This window comes from Cyprinus carpio, chromosome B17 (genome assembly GCF_018340385.1).
Source record: "Cyprinus carpio isolate SPL01 chromosome B17, ASM1834038v1, whole genome shotgun sequence".
In the NCBI taxonomy this organism is placed as follows: domain Eukaryota; kingdom Metazoa; phylum Chordata; class Actinopteri; order Cypriniformes; family Cyprinidae; genus Cyprinus; species Cyprinus carpio.
Window position 1 is genome coordinate 24,578,894 of NC_056613.1, and position 21,394 is coordinate 24,600,287.

Sequence of the window (21,394 nt, forward strand, 5' to 3'; positions counted from 1 at the left end):
ACCGGTTCATAGAGATCTCAGTCTCCTCGCGGACCCCTCATGCTGCTGGATGTGCTCGCTGCTGTTTGTGCACTCGCAGAGTTGAACTGTGTGTGTTTCTGCATGCTGCCTTCATCAGAACTGTGCAGTCACGTGAAACAGTGATTGTGCTGTTCTTGGTGATTTCCACTCACTGGATTTGGTACAGTATCTGGCTGGAGTGGGTGGGATGACAAAATCCTGCCACCTTGTAAACTAGCTATTTTTGCAGAAAGTTTAACCAAGTAATTTGTTTTATAAAAATGTTAAATCTTGTGTAATATCTTAAATTTTATCTGTAAAAAATCTTAAATTCTTTACCTTTTTATTTAAAATTTAATGGAATCAAACCAGAAAGTTTTTTGTTTTGTAATAATGTTAGAGTTTTTATTTTTTTTTTTTTTTTTATATTTTGTGTACTAATGTTAGTATGTGATTATTGTTCATTTATAATGTTCTGTTTTTTAATAATGTACATTTATAATAACTATTTATTTTGTTGTTAACCTGCCTTGGAATAAATTACATAAAACTTCAACTATGCAGCATGCAAACTTGACACATTTCTCTCTTCTGACCAACATAATCTTGATACGTTTTACCTCTTATGTAATTTTTTTTTTCTTTCTTGCTATTGGAGCAAATTAGGAAATATGAAAAGGATCCAAAGCTCAACCCAAAATAATTAGTTTTGTATCAGTGTAATTATTCCTATTTAATTTTGTGTAATATTACAATCTATTTTTAATCTTTTCATTCTTTTTGTAGTTTAACGGAAGAAAAGCAAAAAAATTATGATGAAAAAAAGAATTAAATCAAAGTGGCAAGTGCCTGTTAATATGTAAGACAGTATATGCACACCTCTGACTGTTGATTTCTTTATAAATACACCAAATTGCTCTTTTTCTTGAAAGGCACAAACAACCTACAGTTACACCATGGTTACAAAACCTAAATCACTCTCTACTAGACGAAACGTTAAAATAATGGTCATTCCGCCCAGTCCTCCATCAGGCTTGTCGTGTGAAGGGGTTTGATGGCTGTTTTGGGTGGTTACTGACAGATGTCTCTCATTTCAGGAAGCATCTATTCTAGTCCTGGACTTTACAGCAAGACCATGACACCTACCTATGACTCTCGGGACGGCAGCCCTCTGTCCCCCACCTCAGCGTGGTTTGGAGACAGTCCTCTGTCAGAAGGCAATCCCAGCATCCTCGCTGTCAGCCAGCCCATCACCTCACCCGACATTCTGGTCAAGATGTACAAGCCACAGTCCCTCCTGGACAAGGCCAAGATCAACCAGGGGTAAGCCGGGACAGATCTGCTGTGTGAAGACTCTGTGATTCAGGAAGGCTTGCGCTTATATTCCTCTGAATGTCTTTGTGAGTGGCTGGACTCCTCCAGATCTCTGATGGAGCAGGATGTGAAGGAGAACGAGGTTCTTCTGCTCCGGTTCAAGTACCACAGCTTCTTTGACCTCAACCCAAAGGTCAGTGTGTTTTGCACCTTTTCACATATAATCATATGCACACACAGCTGAATAGAACATTCCAGAATCACAGGTGGACGCTGCTGTGATTTAGGTCAAAGCCGCATAAATAAAGCAATCCAACCAAACGATCTGTAAGAACAAAAACAGTTACAGTGTCGGATCCAATATAGTCGCACAGCATTGTCTTTTAGTTTCAGTCTTTTTGAAAATCCTGCCTCAAATTGTGCCTTGTTTGTAAATTAATCCAGGGTAAAAATTGAAAACATTTTTTTCACAGAGACAATTGAATGGACATAAAACCTAAAGTTACATTATGTGAAAGCAATCACTGTAAGAGTTCATTTATGCCTGTATATATTAGGATTTTAAATAGTAAATTGCAGTAATTGTGATAGTATTTTAACTAACAACAGTGTTGTTGTTTTGTGTGGTTGTTGTGTATTGCTGCAGCTTTGAGTCCAAGACAAATTCCCTACAAAGGACAATAAAGTATAGCTCTAACTATAATGCTAAAGGTGTCATGCAATGGAAGATCAAAACATTCTTGATATTCCTTGATATTCCTGTCAGTAGCATGAAAAGCATCTACTTTGTGATTATTTTATATACTGAAAGTGATCAGAGATTTATAATAGCTGGAGCGTTTTCACCAAAAGTCTCACCAAAAAGTTTGCATTGCTCAGCGAGTCTCTTATTTACATCGTGTTGCACTTTGTTAGTTATGGTAAAAGTATTGGTGAGATTGCAGAAATCAAAGTCAGTAGACATGACTTCAGTGCAGTGCTTCGATGCTCTAAATATAATGCTGTAATCAACACTTTTCCCCATTATTTCATCCTGCCATAATAAAAGTTTCCAAGAGAGATCCACATCTAATGCTCATTTCATATGCAAAGATCTCAGCCAATCATAGCAGTGGGAGTTTCCTTTGAAGTCTCAGAGTGGACACGCCCCTTTTAACAGAGCGTTCAAATCAGAGGCTAAATGTGGGTAGAAAATGACAGTTTGTTTCTACATAATGACCATTTTTGCTGAAAATACCATACTAAGATTATAAGTGCACCTCAGGAAACATGAAGTGTTGAATTTCAAGACCTCTTTAAGGTTGTATATGAGTATAGTTAGTTATAGTGTGCATTATGCTCACCCGTAGGCCTCTCAGAGGAATCTACGCAGCTATGTTGTAAGGACGGTGTTGTGGTGTCGTGTTTTTAACCCTCTCCTGACCCCTGCAGTATGATGCCATCAGGGTGAACCAGCTGTATGAGCAGGCCAAGTGGGCCATCCTGCTGGAGGAGATCGAATGCACCGAGGAGGAGATGATGATGTTCGCCGCCCTGCAGGTACGTGCGCGTCCCAGCCACGCCAGCATTTATGCGAGCGCTCGGTCTGTTAGGATTGCTGTGTAAGCCCGTCGTTTGACAGTGTGCAGTCTTCACTCGGGTCCTCTGACCCTGTTAATGAATTGGATGGGCTCTGTGCCTGACTGCGTAGCATCTTCTGCGTGCAAACGTTTGGCCGCGGCGTTTGTTTTCACTGGACCTTTGGCCAGCGATGACCCTGCTATTTCAAACCCTCATAAATGTTGAGTGACAACGCCTCAGGACGCCTCACTGTCTTCACATCATGTAAATATAGAGCGGCGTCTGTTCGAGGGAGGTGGGACATGGGAGACCACCCGGGGTATCAGTGGTGTCGGCTTTCTCTGTTTACGTACAGCGAGTTTAAATTAGTCAAGTCTGTCCCTCCCCATCCGTCCAGCGAGTTTCAGTCAGTCAGGATGTGAGTCTGGCTCTGAACGTGTCTCTGGGTAGAACAGCTCAGCTCCGTCAAACATCAGCAGCTCTAAGTTTAGCCAGCATTATAGCGAGGCTGTTAACCGCTGAGAGAAATCTGTGTCATTCACCTACTAACTACTCTTATCTGAGCAGAGAGATGGTGACATGAAAATGCCTTCAGCCTCTATTTTGAAAGCGGAGCTGTCATCAGCGTACAGTGAAATATGCTTCTGTAGTCCAACTGTCCGCTGTGGCACCACGGGGAACGCTTGACAGATAATTGTAATTAGGAGAATGAGGTCACAGGCTTTAAACTCATACATGAATAGTATTATAGTTAACAAAAAAACAATAGCAAAACTTTTGTTAATATCGTTGAAGTATGTTCAATTATTAACTTTAAACTTTTACTAAAATTGAAAAAGAAAGTATACATATCTTTTTTATATACATTTTATTTTCAAATTAAAACGAATTGAAAAAAACTAACAGTGTATCAGTGATACTAAAATAATACTGATACAGAAAATGATAAATAAATGTTAAAATTAACTTTAAAATTTAAATGGAAAAAAATAAAATATATAAAAAAAATTATTTTGAATTAAAAACCCATTGAAAAACTCTAATAGTGTATCAATTATACTAAAAATAACACTGTTACAGAAAATTATTTAAAAATGTTAAATGTTGTTTGTTCATTCCTGGAGGTCAAAGTAAATATTACATTAGCTTTTTTTATTTTTAATTTATTTTGTAAGAGCTTTTGCAATTTTTGCAGCATGTATGAAAACGGTTTAAAACCAGTTCATGAAAACAAATACAAGATAATTGTTAAATTTCACAAATGCATAAAAGTTTAAAACCTGAAAAACACATTTAACATGAACACTGACAAATTCAGTTTTATTTAATTGTGAAAATCATCAAGGAACAGTGTAGCTTGCAAAATGTGGGACAGGAACTTATATTTGTCCTGTCAGGAGGTTAAAGTAAATATTTATTAATTTTATTTTACCTTTATTTTGTAAGAGTTTGACGATGTGCAGCTCTGGAACTGAGGACATGTGTGAATACAGTTTTTAACAAATTCATAAAAATGCTAAAAAAAAAAAATTTAATTACACAAATGCATACATTTTGAAAATACCTTTTTACATTTACATTGACAATTTCTTTTTATTTATTTTTTATTGGGTAAATGTTAGATGTAGTAGAGGGTTAAATATCACAACAAAGAAGTTACGATATTATTATGATGAATTAATAAATGGCAATAGCGTGTTTTTTTATTATTATTATTTTGATTGTGTTTTTATTTGCAGTACCACATCAACAAGCTGTCCATCATGTCTTCAGACAATCACATGAACAACAGTGAGAAGGAGATCGATGAGGTCGATGCGGCTCTGTCAGATCTGGAGATCACTCTGGAGGGAGGAAAGACCTCCAACACGCTGGTACTGCAACACATGCAATAATAATTCTTACTACTTCAGTTACAGACACAGACACACACCTGTAGGCCTTTATCACACTCTGCATTCAAATATTAGCATGAAATAACTCTTGCTGCAGCCTGTGTCAGTGCAGGACCTACAGCATGTGCTTGTTGTGATTTATTGGCATACAGTTCATCACAAATACTTCATCTTAACACACCAACCTCATTAACCAGGAAGAACAGTAAAATTAGACAACATTAAACATCACATTAAACGTTAATTATGAGGAAAGACTGTACAAATTAGAAATTATTCACATTGCTTTCTTTCAAATAAAGGAATATTATTTAATGACTGGTTTGATCATTGTAAGCGAGTCATATCCTCTGGAGTTCGAGTGCAGTAATTGCACAGATTTATACTGCAGACAGAATTGGAGTTTAATCATAATAAGCATGCTGAAATAAAAACAACGACATTAAAAAAATGAAAACAAAACGGTGCATTCTGAATATTCCTCTTGCTGTGACATGAGCGGCGTGCAGCTGTTATGCAGACTGTGACCATAAAGATTTTGACATTATTACACCAGCAGCTTTATTTATAACTTTATTAATAAACTTTGTGTTCTCAGGGTGACATCACATCCATTCCTGAACTGGCTGACTACGTGAAAGTCTTCAAGTGAGTTGAAGGATTGAAAAATATGTTGAGGTTTATTGTTTTTGGACTTATAAGCTTTAATTAGTGCAAGGCAAAAAATAATAATAATATTAATAAACCATGGCTTTTTGTCACATATATAGACTCTATGTATTTAGTCTATTTGTTGTGTAATTGTTGTAAGTTTAATTTAAAATTTAGGTGGTAGGTTGTATTTTAGTGTGTTAATGTTGAAATGGGTCTGCCTATTAATAATGCTTATTATAATGTGCTTATATTTTGCTATATTGAATATTGAAAGAGCGGGCATTAGAGACAGGTCTTTTATCAAAGGAATTTCCCTTTGATCTTCTGCTCATTCCTCAGACCGAAGAAACTCACTCTGAAGGGATACAAGCAGTACTGGTGCACGTTCAAGGACATCACAATCTCCTGCTACAAGAGCCGCGAGGAGGCCCACGGCACGCCGGCGCACCAGATGAACCTGAGAGGTGACCGCTCGCCACAGACACGGTCAGAAACGCTGTTTGTTTACCACATCAGCGCTGCATCTCATCTGCTGTTTCTCCGTAGGCTGTGAAGTCACACCAGATGTGAACATTTCCGGTCAGAAATTCAACATCAAGTTGCTAATTCCTGTAGCAGATGGTATGAATGAGATCTGGCTGCGGTGTGATACTGTGAGTGAGACACTTCTATAATTATTGAGCAATAAATCAACTCACATCTTCACTTGTCTTTAAAAGGAAAAGTAGTTTGTTACTTGCCTTGCTACTTCAAAAGTAATTATACAAACTCGTCAGGGTTACAGTGGTTAACTAAAAATATATATATAAAAAAAGTGTTACTTGAAATAATTTTTATTTATTTCAGCTAGTTGCCAAAATAACATTTCTTATTTTCATTTAGTATTGATATCCTAAAATAACTGAAACTGAAATAAATCTTAGACAGAAAAGCCCCCAAAAGTATATAAAACTGACAAAAACATATCAAAATTACTAAAACTTAACCTAATTGAAAATCTATAATAGCATCTCAGTGATAGTACATGAACACTGGCACTCAGAGGGTTAAACTCTTTCCCTGTCCTTCAGGAGAAGCAGTACGCTCAGTGGATGGCAGCTTGCCGCTTGGCCTCCAAAGGGAAGACGATGGCAGACAGTTCCTACAACTTGGAGGTCCAGAACATCCTGTCCTTCCTGAAGATGCAGCACATGAATCCTGATCCTCAGATCATAGAGCCCATCACCACCGACATCAACCCTGAGTGTCTGGTGTCTCCACGATACCTGAAGAAGTACAAGAACAAGCAGGTAAATGAGAATACACACTGACACTGACGGCAGAGAGCTGAAGACAGGCAGGGAGGCAGGTCAAGAGACTTAATACTAGTAGACTTATACTAATACATCGTAATAAACAGCAATATGTTTACATGTATTTATTTACTAATGCATGCAAGTGAAGCAAAGTCATTGTTGAAAGTTGTTGACATTTTTGCTGCTGATTTTTAAATCGGGTTCAGTCTTAACTCAAAGTCACAAAACTGACCTACTTGGATCTTGAGCTTCATTGACAAAAATAAAATAAAAAACATTAAAATGATGATAATCATGATTTTAATGTTACATTAAGGGGAAAAAATATTTGTATATATGCTTAGCAATGTGATTAATTTTTTTCTGTATTTATATGCATTTTTGCATATAATCCGATGTTTTCAGCATCTCGAAGCAGCTCTGTTCACAGTAGATGCTGCTCCATATGAACTCTCTCTGCAATCGCTGTTTGGGTTGCTTGTAACATGCATTTGAAAAAAATGCAGCATGTACCTACCATGCTTCCAGATTTGTTTATAAATATTAAATATTGGTATTGTTTAAAAAAAAATGGCTAGTGTATGTGTATATATATATACGTACACACTCACATATGCATGCATGTTTTTAATACTAGTAACACTGAAGGGCAAAAAAAAACAGGTTTTAATTTTTTTCCTTAGCTGATCACGTCACATACTAAATAAACATCAAATATTAAATACATATCACATTTAAAATATCACCAAGTCCTACTGGCTACTAGTAAGACAACTATTTACGAAATTTTAAAAAACAAATCGTGATATGGATATTCAGAGTGTCCAGTGAAATTTCTCAGAATGATGTCGTTTTTGTTGTACTTGATTGAAAAAACGAGAGTAAAGTGAAAGTATGTAGGGAGGGCGAGTGTGTGGGAGTCGACAGACGGCTCCTGTGTGCTGCTGCTGCTGCTGGTGTCGTCTTACAGTGGCCCTGGACTCAGGCCAGCTCCTGTGATGCTGGGGGATGGTGGGCTTCCTGTCCTCACATCTCACTCGCTCCCCCAGCAGCTTATCGCTGGAAGAAACTTTGAGGAGCAGGCGGGAAAAAATACAGGAAACAGCCTTCCCTGGGAATGTGGAGAGGCAGCATGGGAAGAAGACAGCAGCTTGTTTGTGAGAGCGACATCAGAGTCCGGATGATTTCGGAGTGCTTCTTATCCCTGCGTTACAAGCTCAATATTTTTTTCTTCAGAGGCTTCCTCTGGGATTTTTATTCCTAGAGGACATGGGTCAGTAAACACTGAACTTTGGGAAACAAGGATAGATGACTTTCTCTCTTCCAGACTGGACAGGATCAGGAAAGCGGATGTTGTCATCCAAATGGTGGGGAATTTCAGAGGTCTCTGTAGTGTTCTTGGTTTTGTTTTTGGTGTTTTGATGTGTTTTGTGGTAAATTGTGTATTGTTTGGGTGTGTGGTTTGAAGTTTGATGAAAACATTTCAGTTTAATCATAAACCATAGCTCAGCCATGAACTTTTGTTTCAATTTTATTTTTATTTGTGCTAAATTTGTGATTTGTGCTTAGAGTATTTCTTTTTCTTTTCTTTTTTTGGAGCTTTATGGACAAATCAGATATAAAAATGGATGTTTGAATGTTGGTTTGACCAAGCCTTGCCTGAAAGTTAATAATAATTTTAAAAGATTGAAGTTTGAAAGTTTTTACTCAGAGAAGTCAAAGACAGACAGACCAATAAAAACTACTTCTGACCCCATTGGAGTCTTCTTCTGGTAGTTGATGGGCATTGTTATCATGTTTTGTGGTTTATGTTAGTATGCGTTAGCATGTTTTTTTTCATATTTAACTGAGTGTGTTGCATAGTTTTTTAAACAATGCTTGCATGTTTTAGCACATATTTTAGCATGTTTCCAACATGTTTTAGCACATTGCTGGTATGATTTATGTTGCTAGTGTGTGTTTTTCTTTTTTTGCACGTTTAGCATGTAGGAGTTAACATGTTGCTAGCATGTTCCTAGCATGTTTTAGAATACTTCAGCTTTGCAATATTTTACAATGATGGCAAACAATAACTCTTTTTCTATAAGAGGCATTGTATGAAGCTTCTGACCCCCTCATTGAAAGTGTATGTGGAACTGTTTGGAAGTCTGATACTGGAATTCTGAAATTCATATCAGTTAGAAAAGATAGGAGTATCAGAGAGTTAGGAACATCCTGAAGTTTGTGCCATTTGGTGGTCATAGCTTTAAAAACTCTAGGACGAGTTAGAAATTTTGGTAGCTCAGATAAGAATTATTCTAAGCTTAGTAGATCAGCGTGTGATTGTCTGTTATTCTAAATGAGTCTGACATCCCTGGCAGACGGCAAAAACAGCTTCCACTGGACATGTCCCATTTTAATCAGCGGAGGATGATGCTACAGTTTGATCACCCCAGTTTTCAGTCTACAGTAGTGCTCTGCCTTGGTTTAGAGGATGGCAACGGTAACGGTATCAGGACCTTCTGCTAGATGACACATTTCTACATCTGCACCATATGTACAGTCAGACTGGTCAGATCTAATGTGATCCAGTGTAATGTTTTCCTACCGATCTCTCCTGTCCATCTGAATCCTCGTGATCCTCCACTTGCTGTGAACTCTCACTTGCACAACCCTGCCCTTTTTCTTCTCTTCTTACGTTGTTTATAGTACATTTAACGGTTGTTTTGATTCGGTTATTCATGCATGTTTCGCTTTATCAAGTTATTTGGCTTTTCCCTTTTTTCCTCTCGTGTCCTCTTCCTGTTTCCACGCCTCCTCAGCCAGGCTTTGTCAGGGACTTGGTAAGTCCACTCGTTTGGTAGGTGGTACTGCATGACTCACATAACACTGGTTGCTGTGTCTTACTCCAGAGATTCCTCCCATTAACCCACTTTAGCCATTTATAGCTGGTAGCTCACCCAAAGCTCATCATTTCAACATTTAAGATCATGTGTTGAGTCACTGGTGTCTCCTCCAGCGACAGCTTTCTGACGAGCTGAATGCTGTTTTAAAAGGCAAAAGTATGTATATACTCCCTTGTGGTGGATATATTTTTAGAAAATATTCAAATGACTACAGAAGAAGTTTTTAGTCCCACCTGGACCTTGAGGCTAATATAGGTCATATTAATCTGTAACTTAAACTGTCTGGCACGGCAATAATTTTTATCAGTTTTATGCATGATTATATCCCAAATATATTATCATAATTCTTACAATTATTGTTTGTTATATATTATTTTAGATGCACAATGACAGTTTTCTTTCGCAGAGCCCCTAAAAACGCATGGTGATGGTTTAGAAAAACAAAGATGCGTTGTTTGCAAGCCATTTGGCACTCCCCAGATAAAGTTTTGTGTTTGTTTGCAAAATTTTGTGGTTAGAAAAATTAGGTGTGAGGATTCAGGAAGAACTACATGAATGCATCTTAGTTCGGCGAGTGAAAGATCATGAAGTTTCTTGGGGCGAATGCAGTTAGTTTTGCGCGTATCGAGAACAATTGTTATGCAAGAGAATCTTAAGTTAAGGGGAGGAGAATGTGTAGTTTTGCTTGGGGTGAATATTGTAAGTTCTGAGAGAGAGAATGTAAGATTTTTGGCGAATGCAATAGTTTTGGCGAGAGAATGTAATAGTTTCTTGGCCCCAATGCAATGGGTTTGTGCGGAACAATTGTTACGCCAAGAGAACCTGACGAACCTAAAGTTTAGCAACAGAATGTATAATTTCTTGGGTGAACCTAAAGTTTAGCAACAGAATGTAGTTTGTTCTTAGCAAATTGCAATAGTTTTAGTGAGATTTTTCGTACAAAGTGTCTTGGCAAATGCAATAGAGTTAGCGAGAGTTTCGTAAAGTGTCTTGGGCAAATGCAATAGTTTAGCGAGAGTTTGTAAAGTGTCTTGGGCAAATACATTAGTTTAGCTAGAGTTCGTAAAGTTTCTTGGGCGAATGCAATAGTTTGTGGAGAGTTCGTAAAAAGTGTCTTGGCAATGGCAGTATAGTTTAGTGAGCATTCGTAAAGTGTCTTGGGCAAATGCAATAGTTTAGTGAGAGTTCGTAAAGTGTCTTGGGCAAATGCAATAGTTTAGCGAGAGTTCGTAAAGTTTCCTGGGGCAAATGGCAATAGTTAGTGAGCGATAGTTTAGTAGTTTAGCGAGAGTCAAATGCAATAGTTTAGCGAGAGTTCGTAAAGTTTCTTGGGCGAATGCAATAGTTTGAGTTCGTAAAGTTTCGTGTCATTGGGGCAAATGCAATAAGATTTAGTGAGAGTTCGTAAAGTGTCTTGGGCAAATGCAATAGTTTAGCGGAGAGTTCTTAAAAAGTGTCTTGGGCAAATGCAATAGTTTAGCGAGCATTCGTAAAGTGTCTTGGGCAAATGCAGTAGTTTAGCGAGAGAGCAAATGCAGTAGTTTAGCGAGAGTTCGTAAAGTGTCTTGGGCAAATGCAATAGTTTAGCGAGAGAACAATTGTTATGCAAGATATGTAGTTCTGCGAGAGTGTAGAGAGAGATGCAAGATTTCTTGCGGGAAAATGCCAATAGTTTTACAAGAGTTTTTGTAATAGTCTCTTGGCAATGCGCCCAATATGCAATAGTTTAGCGAGAGTTTGTAAAGTGTCTTGGGCAAATACATTAGTTTAGCTAGAGTTCGTAAAGTTTCTTGGGCGAATGCAATAGTTTTGCTAGAGAATGTATAGTTTCTTGGCCAAATACAAAAGTTTTGCGAGAGAATGTGAAGTTTCTTGGCTATATTTTATTGTTTTGTGTGAGAGATGTTTTTGTGAGAGAGAAAATTGTTTTTAGAGATAGAATAATGTTTAGTTACTTGATTGAATATTTTTATTTGTTGGATATTGTGGTTGTTTTATTTGATGCAAGATTTCTTGGCAAATGCAATAGTAAGTGTCTTGGGCAATCCAATAGTTTTTGCAAGAGAATGTGACAGTCGCTTGTGGCTCTTGGGCAAATGCAATAGTTTAGAAAGAGAATGAAAATGTTCTGCAAGAGAATGTAAAGTTTATTGGCCAAATGCAATAGTTTTGTGAGAGAATCTAGTTTATTGAGAACAAAGTTTCTTGTGCATATGCAATAGTTTTGCAAGGGAATGCAAAGTTTCTTGGTCGAACGCAATAGTTTGTGAGACAACTAAAAGTTTCTCAGGAGGAAGCAGAAGCATTAAAAGATAAGTTTTCCTCCCATCTCACATTTCTTCCATCACCATGTCGTCTTTGGGTCTCCGTAGTTTCCACTATAATCCACACATTTGTCTCGTAGTAACATCTAAATCGCAAGTCTCATGGAAATAATTTGTTTGGGAAAGGTACTTCTGTTTCATTGACTGACCCTTTCAGGTTGTTATGTTAGCTCGTGATATGACCACCATTCACGAGGCACAGTGAACTGTCTAGCTCCTGGATCGAACCCCCCCTGTGACGTCACATTTTCCGTCTGATGTGAAAAATGTTTCATGTTCTGGGGGATAGTGGGACTAAAACGGGTAGCTGGGATTGCCAATGGCTTCTGTAAATGTGTGTTAGGCTGCATGTGTAACAGATCTAAGCGATGCCTGAACAAGAGGAAGCATCTCGTGTGTTCACTGTAATATTTGTTGTGATTGAATGGCAGTGATATCATATTGACAGATATCTGGTGTTTTCAATTCTTCTCTGTGGTTGTTGTCTGATCGAACAGTGTGTCCATGTGTTCACTCTGACTTTTCCTGCTAAAGATATGAGTGCGCTTATAGCACTGTATCTTAGTAATTATGTTCACGACATGCACTTATTCTCAGATAGATTCCCGGCCGTATTTTTTGGAAGCCCATCAGATGTTAGGCACAGTAGATGAGGCTCTCGAGGCCAAGATGCGCTTCATACAGGCCTGAGCAGTCCTGGGCCAGAGTGTTGGGATGACCCCCAGGTTTCTGCCAAGTGAGGTGTCGCCTAAACCTGACATTTCAAAAAAAAAAGATGTTCTCGCAGGATTATCTGGACTAAATTTTAGTGTGCACAATAAAAATGTCGGGTTTTTAAAGTTAGAGAAGTTCATTCCGGGTCCTTAACATAATTTCGCACCTTCATGATTTGTTCCCAAACCCATGTAAGTGTTCTTTTTCTTTCTGCGAGAAACTATTGAGTGATGCTTTCAGTGTAATTTTTACAACCCCGCTACTGAGCTATAAATCCAGGAATCACCAGGATCATGAGGTCAGTAATGTTGGATTCAAGGACCAGCATGCAAGCAAGTTCTTTGGAAAAGATCTGGCTCAAGAAAGAATAATTTGGTTCACAAATTAGACATTGCTACTATCTCAAAATGAATTTTTCATGGACGGGCCGAAGTAGGTTTGCGTCAACGATTTATCAATGCATAGCAACTTAATCTTTTTAGCGTTGCACCAAATGATGACATAGCTTTGGAAAACTTCTAAAAGAATTTAAGCGTGCGCAAAGTCAAAGTGGGCTACTTATTTACATGGTGGGGCTATATAATTTCTCGTTTTGTGGCACCTGAGAATGAAATTCATATGAGTTTGTAATGACATGAGGGTGAATAAATGACAGAATCTACATGTTAGAGTGAGCTGTACCTTTAAAAATAAGTTCCCATCTGCTCGCGATATCGTATTCTTCTCATTGCATTGCACTCTCCATTGTCTCCTCAAAAATCCTGCTTGATAAACATGAGCCTGTATTGGTACGTTTCTTCCATGAGGTCCAGGTGCAAGAAAGACGAGCTGATTGGCATCACCTACACAGAACTGATCCGTAGGGAACGCCACACAGGAGACGCCATCAATACCTGGCGCTTCCATCAACATGAAGCAGGGAACGTCAACTGGAGATTAAATGGGAGATTTGTGTTTTTTTTTTTTTTTTGGTTTTTGTTTGACTTGTGACTGGTTATGTTGTTAGAATGAGGCTCATGTTAACCCCTTTCATCAGTAAATGGGCCTAATAACATAATAGACCTTTATCATGGTGGAATTGATTCCCGGAAGTTCTTGTCGAAGCAGTGTATCAATTCTTCCAGTTATGTATATTTATTAATGTGCTGTAATCACCTAGTTAAATAAACCCCTGTTAAAATTAGCATCTGCAGGATGATTTCAAAAATCTGGACATTTTTCAGATTCTGATGATTACTGTGCACAGAATTTTCCAAACTCAAAGGAACTTGTAGTTTTGATCTAACATAAGCTGATCTGAGAAAGCCAATAGCTCTCTGAACATTTTGGGCTGTGTATTACCAGCAAAGTCATGATACTGCACGTATCACGATACAGGACTGCACTGAATTTCACCCATAGCAGAATTTGGTAAAACAGCTCTTTTTTAAACACTGCATACTATATAGGGCCATTGCTAACTATAGGCAGAGCAGCCAGTTCACCTCTTGGTAAATGAAGGGCCCTCCATAACTCTACCACAGTACAAATACAGTGGGTAAACATAAGTATTGAACACATCACAATTTTTCTCAGTAAATACATTTCTAAAGGTGCTGTTAACATGAAATTTTCACCATTTGGTCAGTAACAACCCAAAGTAACCTATACATACATAGAAAGCAAGACAAATAAGTTTCAGAAATTACGTTATGTGTTTTATAAATGGGAGTGACACAGGGAAAAAGTATTGAATTCATGAAGGATAGGGAGGTGAAGAAAGGCATGGAAAGCCAAGACACCCAGCAGAAATCTATACAGTAATTAGAAAGCAAGCCTGGCCCCTCAATCAGTGGAAATTAATATTTAGTTTGGTTTCAGTCCCCAGCTAATAGGTCCTATCTGTCACTGGTAATCTCCCTACCCAAGCGTGTCCACAACAAGAAACATTTCATGATGGGTAAAAGGCAAAGACTGTTCTCAAGACCTTCGCAACCTTATTTGTTGCAAAACATACTGCTGCATTGGTTACAGAAGTCATTTTGTTATACTTTCTGACTGGTCCAGTGAAGCCACTGTTGGGGCCATAATCTGAAAGTGGAAAGAACATCATTTCAACACCATAAACCCGGTCCACACCCAGGTTGCTCCACACAAGAATTACTGATAGCCGGAGTGAAAATAATTATTTTAAGAGTTGTCCAAAAGCTCAAGATCACTTTGTATCAGGACCTTCAGAAAGACCTGGGGAGTTTAGCAATGTCACCTATTGTTTTCAAAGCAAAAATAAGTAACAATAAAGTAATGCAACACAACCGCCAGTGGCCTGTATACACACTCACCAGTGCACCAAGGCTCTATTGTGAAGAAAAATTCTTTGTTTGAAGAGCTACGTTTAAAGTTTGCTGCACAACCAATTTAGACAAGCTTTGTGAAATTACTGGGAGAAATATAGTCGCATCCAAGATTCAACCAAAATTAAACCTCTTGGATGCCAATAATACACACAATGTTTTGGGTCAATTGGCATGCACATCCCCACCCCACAAAACTCATGGTGAAAACCCTTGGCCATAAATTCATACGATTGAAGGACAGCTGTGAAATGTTCGACAAAATGTACGCGAGAACAATCATGGTGTGTCTGCCAAAAGCTGCTGCCCATCTACCAGGATGATGAATAGGTAACAAGGTTGTACATGTCAGCAAGACAAGATTGCCGTCCCAAACAACTTAGATGCCAGAACACGGCAAACCCCTCTATTGGTTTTCCAGAGAAAAAAAGTAATGCTTCGAGAATGGCCAGCCACTCACCTGACTTGAATCCATAGAAACAAGAAGAAAAAAAACTAAGATCAGGAGTTTATTGAAGAAGGAGGCCACAAGCCTTCACCATTTTGAAGACCTGTGTAGAAAGAAATGGCCAAAATCCACACCTGAGCAAGTGCATGTGAATATTTCTCCTACAGGAGAGTCCTTGAAGCTGTTCATTTACCAACAAAGGCTAATTTGCAAACAAAGTATTAAATAGAGCCCCGACCGATATATTTTTTTTTGGACCCTATACCGCTATTAGGGAGTTAAAAGGCAATCAATATACGTTCCCATTCGTGTGTTCCAAACATTGACCTGTCCTATATATAGAATCCAACAGTCGTATACATAAACAACTATATATACTTTAATGCACTCAGCTCTCCATTTGGTGATCAAACCTTATAATGATGTGACAGAGATATGCGGTATGAAAGCAGGGCATTTAACAATAAACTTTACTATCCAAAATGATCTGCTCAGTGCACTGACCAGTTAAGTTAAATTTATTCAACTTTAAATTCAATTCATTCCATTCCAACTTTTATTCCGTTGAAGTTTTATTTCACGTCCCCCCCCCCCGACATCATGTCCATGCTAAAGTCTTCACACAGCAGACGAAACTTACTAAAGTGAGAAGTGAGAAGTGTTGACATAATCTACCTCTGTATAAATTACAAGATACTTCACGTCTCGCGCACTTTATATGCCCTTTAATTATGTGTACATTCTCTTGGAATGGGTCTCATGGCGGAATTTTCATGTGAAGTCCACTTCACAGGTGACTTATGTCGAATAACCGCCAACGCTTGAATTGCTGCCTAAACAAGGAGACCTCCTTACTGATGAAGCGTTGGCTGGTGGTCCACTTATCTCACGACATTGTGCCGTCGGAAGATCTCCAACCAAATTTGTGGGAGCCCTTCAGCGCAAGACCCTCTCGAACGGCCTCCCTCCATGCCTCCATAGCCCCCCTGGATCACCTATATCAAGTCGGCTCCATACCGGTTAATTTAACCACCTGTACACTACCCGAACCCCCGGGGCTTAGCGACCGGGAGAGTGGTCTCACATTTCGACAGATGGGCCGTCTAGACTTACACGCGATTCATTGTTTTTTGAGGGTTCCTCTATTTGACGGTACCACGCTGAATTTGGTTGTCAGATGTCGCCTGCCCCGTTAACGGTAGATATGTCACGTTTCAAGGTTTTCAAATGATTTTTTCCCATAGACTTTTAATCTTTAAATTCGTGTATTTCAATCATCCCGGTCAACCAATATCAAACAATGGCAGCGCTGCTCTGCTGGACAAAAATACTAATACTTTACCACCATTTGCAAACGCATTTTAATCTGCATTATATGTTTGTGTAAAACAAAAAAAAAAAAAAAAAACCATATTGGCAGGCAAGATCGGCGAGATATTCGCCGATGATATAGCGCGAACAAGGCATCATATCGGCCTATAATGTCGGGCAAACCGATATATGGGTCACTGGCTCTAGTAGTACTACATTTTAGTATTTCAGTACTTTTTTTCCTGTGTCATGCCATTTTAATTACACACTTTCTGAAATTCGTTGTTTTGTTTTTCTTTATAGGTATGGATATTTGGGTTTGTTACCACATCTGGGGAAAAGTTCATGCAACAGCGACGTTTTTTTTTTTTGCTTACCAGAGTTTAACCTGGATATGTGTAGTAAAACTTAAATATGGTAATACAAATAGTAAATCAGTCTGTGCGAAAAAACAAAGCATAGTTCTGCATATTTACTAGAGTAAAAAGCCATGGCTAATCACTTGTGAGGTGTGTTTATTAGTCAAATTTATTTAAAAATGTAAACAGGTAAGAAATATGACTAGTAAGAGAAAAACATTGTTAATGAGCACATTTCGAACTTGACTGCAGCAAGTTAGTTGGAAAATAAATTTATTTACAATTCAGAATGCACATTTGGAAGTGAAATATGCTAATAAGAACATTTCAGCAGGTTATATTGAGATGTAGGCTTAAACATTCTCAGTTTTGATATGCATACTGCATGCTCCTACAGTGTAATATTTTTAGAAGGACCTTTTTCATCCCACCGCGATCAGTCTGATGATTAGGGAATGTAACGATTCACTCACCTCATGATTCGATTCACGATCTGGATTTCAACAAATGGGATTGAAGATATTATACAATAAATGAAAAGCTGTCCTTTATTAGGTCTATTGATGCACATTTCTTTGTGAAATTGAAATAACAAAACTAAACTGAAATTTTAAAACAAACCCCAAATCAAATAAAAGAAATCACAAATAAAAGAAATCTCTTCATATAAACAAACTAAGGCTTTGTCTGTGCTTCTTTCATTTAAAATGACACCGACAACCACTGCAGTTAATCATGATCCAAACAAAGATGCCCAAGCATACATGCAACCATTTTTTCCCTTGGGTACCGCTGTAAACAAAGCGCAGCGCGCTTACGAACGCAATGATTTCATTTTTTTTCCTTGTTACCTCGCTGTAAACAAAGCAGCGCTGTGCTTACGAACAGCAATGATGCAGTGTGTTTCCTTGGGTCCGCTGTAAACAAGCGGCGGCTGCGCTTACTACAGCAATGAATGCATTGTTTCCTGGTTACCCGCTGTAAACAAAGCAGCGCTGTGCTTACGAACGCAATGATCAGCAATGATGCAGTGTTTCCTTGGTTACCGCTGTTAACAAAGCAGAGCTGCGCTTACGCAGTGGTTTCCTTGGTTACCGCTGTAAACAAAGCAGCAGCTCGCTTATAACTCTAATATGCATCGTTCAGAAGGCAAGATGAAAGAAAATGCCTCTCCAGAATAAAGTAAGAGAGGATTCTCCCATTAGTTTTGATTGGAGTGCGACGAACCGGAAGTGACGAGACAACACCGCTTCAACCATAACTGATATTAGAAAGTGTGATAAAGTCTGATTAAGGCCATTTGTAACTATAGCTCGTCTGATTGTAGAAAATCTGCTTGTGCTTATCTGACATACTTGAGTCAAATAATCTATGTTTACATATAGCGAAGCACCCATAGTATTGAAGAAAGCCACGTGATGAATCAGAGTTCAGTGGTCTTCCATAAAGCATGATGATACACAGGGTGCATAAACACAAAACACTATCAGAAACTATCAGGTAACAACATGACACTACAATAATGCCATAATCATTCACTAAGCAAAATATTACCTAAGGTACATGTTTAAACAAGCGAGAAACAATTAGAGATTACTAAAATGAAATATCAAATAATCAAGTCATCATGATTTGTTATGTGTGATGTGTTTAGTTTTTCACTATAAATTATACAGTAGTTCCTGTTTTGCCTGTAAGACCCATACATTCAACAGTAATTTACAGTAAAAAATCATATAATATTTTTAAGAATATATATGGTAAGGTAATTTATAACTAACCAGTTAACAGGCTTTTACTGTAACATTTTACAGTTTACATTTTACAGGAGGTTGGGTAAAAAACAGCATAACAGAATGAATTTGAAAAAAAAATATATATATATATATATATATATATATATATATAATATATTATATATCTATATATATATATATCTAAAAAATATCTATATATTATATATATTATATGATATATACTGATCTGCTATTAGTATCAATATCTATATATGCAGACTTAAAAAAAAACTCAGATTCGAATATTCGTGATGCTAATTACTGATAAAATAATGCAGAAATAATTACTTTATAACAGTATACAGTATAATATACCATAAAATGATCAAATATCAGTGGTCACTCTATATCTCCAGTAATGTGTCTCAGTAGATGAGATTAAATGATCCAAACATATAATGCAGAGATTGAGAGATTGAGAAATAAGGCTCCTCGAAGATTGAGATGTTCGAGCTTTAATCATTCCACGCTTAGGAACAGTGAAGTACAAGTTCTGGAAACAAACGCTCCTCAACAAAGACTGATGATCAATTGAGACTCTAAACAGATTGAGTGAGAACACAGTAAAGCTGAGCTGCTTCAGTCAGAAGGTTCATCTGGAGTATTTCTGCAGTTATTCTGACCTTTCTCTCCCATGAGGAACAGGAAAGTAAAGCTTGAAACAAACGCCCTCAAAAGATCCTGATGATCAGATTTGAGACTCTAAAACATGATTGATGGAGAATCAAGTAAAGCTGAGCTGCTTCAGTCCAGTAAGAGTTCATCTGGAGATATTACTGCAGTTATTCTCACCTTTACTTGATCAAAATCACTCAAGATCTGACACCAGAAGCTGAAGCTGAAGCTGATTACACTAAAAGAGCTTTTACTGCAGCTCTAAACTATCAACCAGACGACAGAAGACATGAGGAGATTGTGAGTGAAACAGGTTTAACAGTAAAGTTTGATCATTTACAGACCTCTAGACTTTGTGGGTTTAACATCTAAAAATCAACACGCATCACCTTGAGCTCTCTTCAGCATCTGCTCTGCTCTCACGGCAGGTGACGGTGGAGTTCGCGGACGAGCCCAGTCTGGCCTTCATCTGTGCCGAGGTGGACTGCAAAGTGGTGCACGAGTTCATCGGCGGCTACATCTTCCTGTCCACACCGCCAAGGACCAGAACGAGTCTCTAGACGAGGAGATGTTCTACAAGCTGACCAGCGGCTGGATCTGAGCGCCGCAGCACTCACTCTGATTCTGTCACACTTCTTCTTCTTCTTTATCTCTTTTTAACCACTCCATCGTGGTCGCATCATAATTGTTTGTTTGTTTGTTTTTTAATTCTGTTTATGCGCATGAACGCGTTCCTAACACTAGCAGACATGAAGCTCTGTTTCAGCAGAGCCGTTTACTGCGTCCCTCCAGAAGTGATTTGTTTGAGATGAAGCAGTAGTACCCGAACTTTACACACGACCTATATCTATGACCTTTGACTCTCAGTAGAAACACGCCAGCTTTGCGCACAGCAGAAATGCCGGTTATTTATTTGTCACTAATTTACGCCGCGTCTCTCTGGGTAGATGCCTGTTAATCTGTAATGATAACGGTCACTTTAATGTGACATCATAGAGACACTAGAGAGGGAAATGTTACACTAGCTTTAACGCTGCTGCTTCGAGCGATGAGTAAAGACGCTGCGCTTCAGCTCGACAGTCTTTGGTCAAAAACACAGTCAGTCCAGTCCTTTCTAAGCACTTGGAAGATAGGCTGTCGCTTGAAGGTTCGTGTGTTCAACACTACATTACATGTAACGACGCAGATATTTTTTAACACTATGAAGGAGAGTCGTCCACTTTTTTTGTAGCAGCTTGCAACACAGGAGAATGATTATAAATCAGACTGCTTTTAAAGGTCACTGATTTCCCGTTGTAGGAAGTTTCTTTTTATTATGAAGTCTGTTATTTTATTCATCACTCTTTATTGTGAACCAGTATAGTATTATTCAAAAGCGTGTCTTTAATACGCACCAGCAATAGGTCACAAAACATGCAATTTCCTTTTTGTTTTCTTTTTTCCAAAATGAAGGATCGCTAAATGAAGTATTAGTTTTGGTTTTTTGTATCTAATGTAAAAAACACAGGTTTTAAAAACAACATTGTACAGTTATTTTTTTTGCTGCTTTTTTTTCTGTAATTTTTGGAAGCGTATATTTTCCAGAAGAGAGGGGAAAAAAGCCATTTTTTTTAAATTTATGGATTGGTGCCTGTCGACCTTAAGGACTTTTAGAAATATATATATAAATGCATATGAAGAATTGCAAGAAGTCTGGAGCTCCCGGCAGGAATAAAATCATGTAGATTATGGCATTCTTCATATCACTGATGAGAAGGAGCTTCTGGTGGTTTTTAGTTTTTGCTGCCCACACTTGTTTGATTCTGCTGCAGGAGCGTGGGTCACACACTTCAACACTAATGAAGCGCAGCAGAATCACTCTTTCTGTGCCTTTTCAGTGCATCACTGCCAG

General features: G+C 38.1%; 2 protein-coding genes across 5 annotated transcripts in view; one reads left to right on the forward strand and one right to left on the reverse strand.

Annotated features, from left to right (window-relative positions):
- The window catches only part of LOC109087523 (fermitin family homolog 2-like), a 58,194-nt gene extending 38,131 nt beyond the window's left edge, over positions 1-20,063 (forward strand). The window contains exons 6-16 of the mRNA XM_042742059.1: positions 1,098-1,323; positions 1,405-1,507; positions 2,746-2,853; positions 4,614-4,748; positions 5,368-5,417; positions 5,763-5,887; positions 5,970-6,076; positions 6,494-6,712; positions 9,520-9,540; positions 12,529-12,562; positions 19,909-20,063. Of these exons, the coding sequence (XP_042597993.1) occupies positions 1,098-1,323; positions 1,405-1,507; positions 2,746-2,853; positions 4,614-4,748; positions 5,368-5,417; positions 5,763-5,887; positions 5,970-6,076; positions 6,494-6,712; positions 9,520-9,540; positions 12,529-12,562; positions 19,909-20,063 (1,283 nt within the window). The remainder of the gene's footprint in view (positions 1-1,097; positions 1,324-1,404; positions 1,508-2,745; positions 2,854-4,613; positions 4,749-5,367; positions 5,418-5,762; positions 5,888-5,969; positions 6,077-6,493; positions 6,713-9,519; positions 9,541-12,528; positions 12,563-19,908) is intronic.
- LOC109087857 (NUMB endocytic adaptor protein) overlaps positions 1-21,394 on the reverse strand; it is a 590,428-nt gene that overhangs the window by 380,072 nt on the left and 188,962 nt on the right. The window lies entirely within an intron of this gene.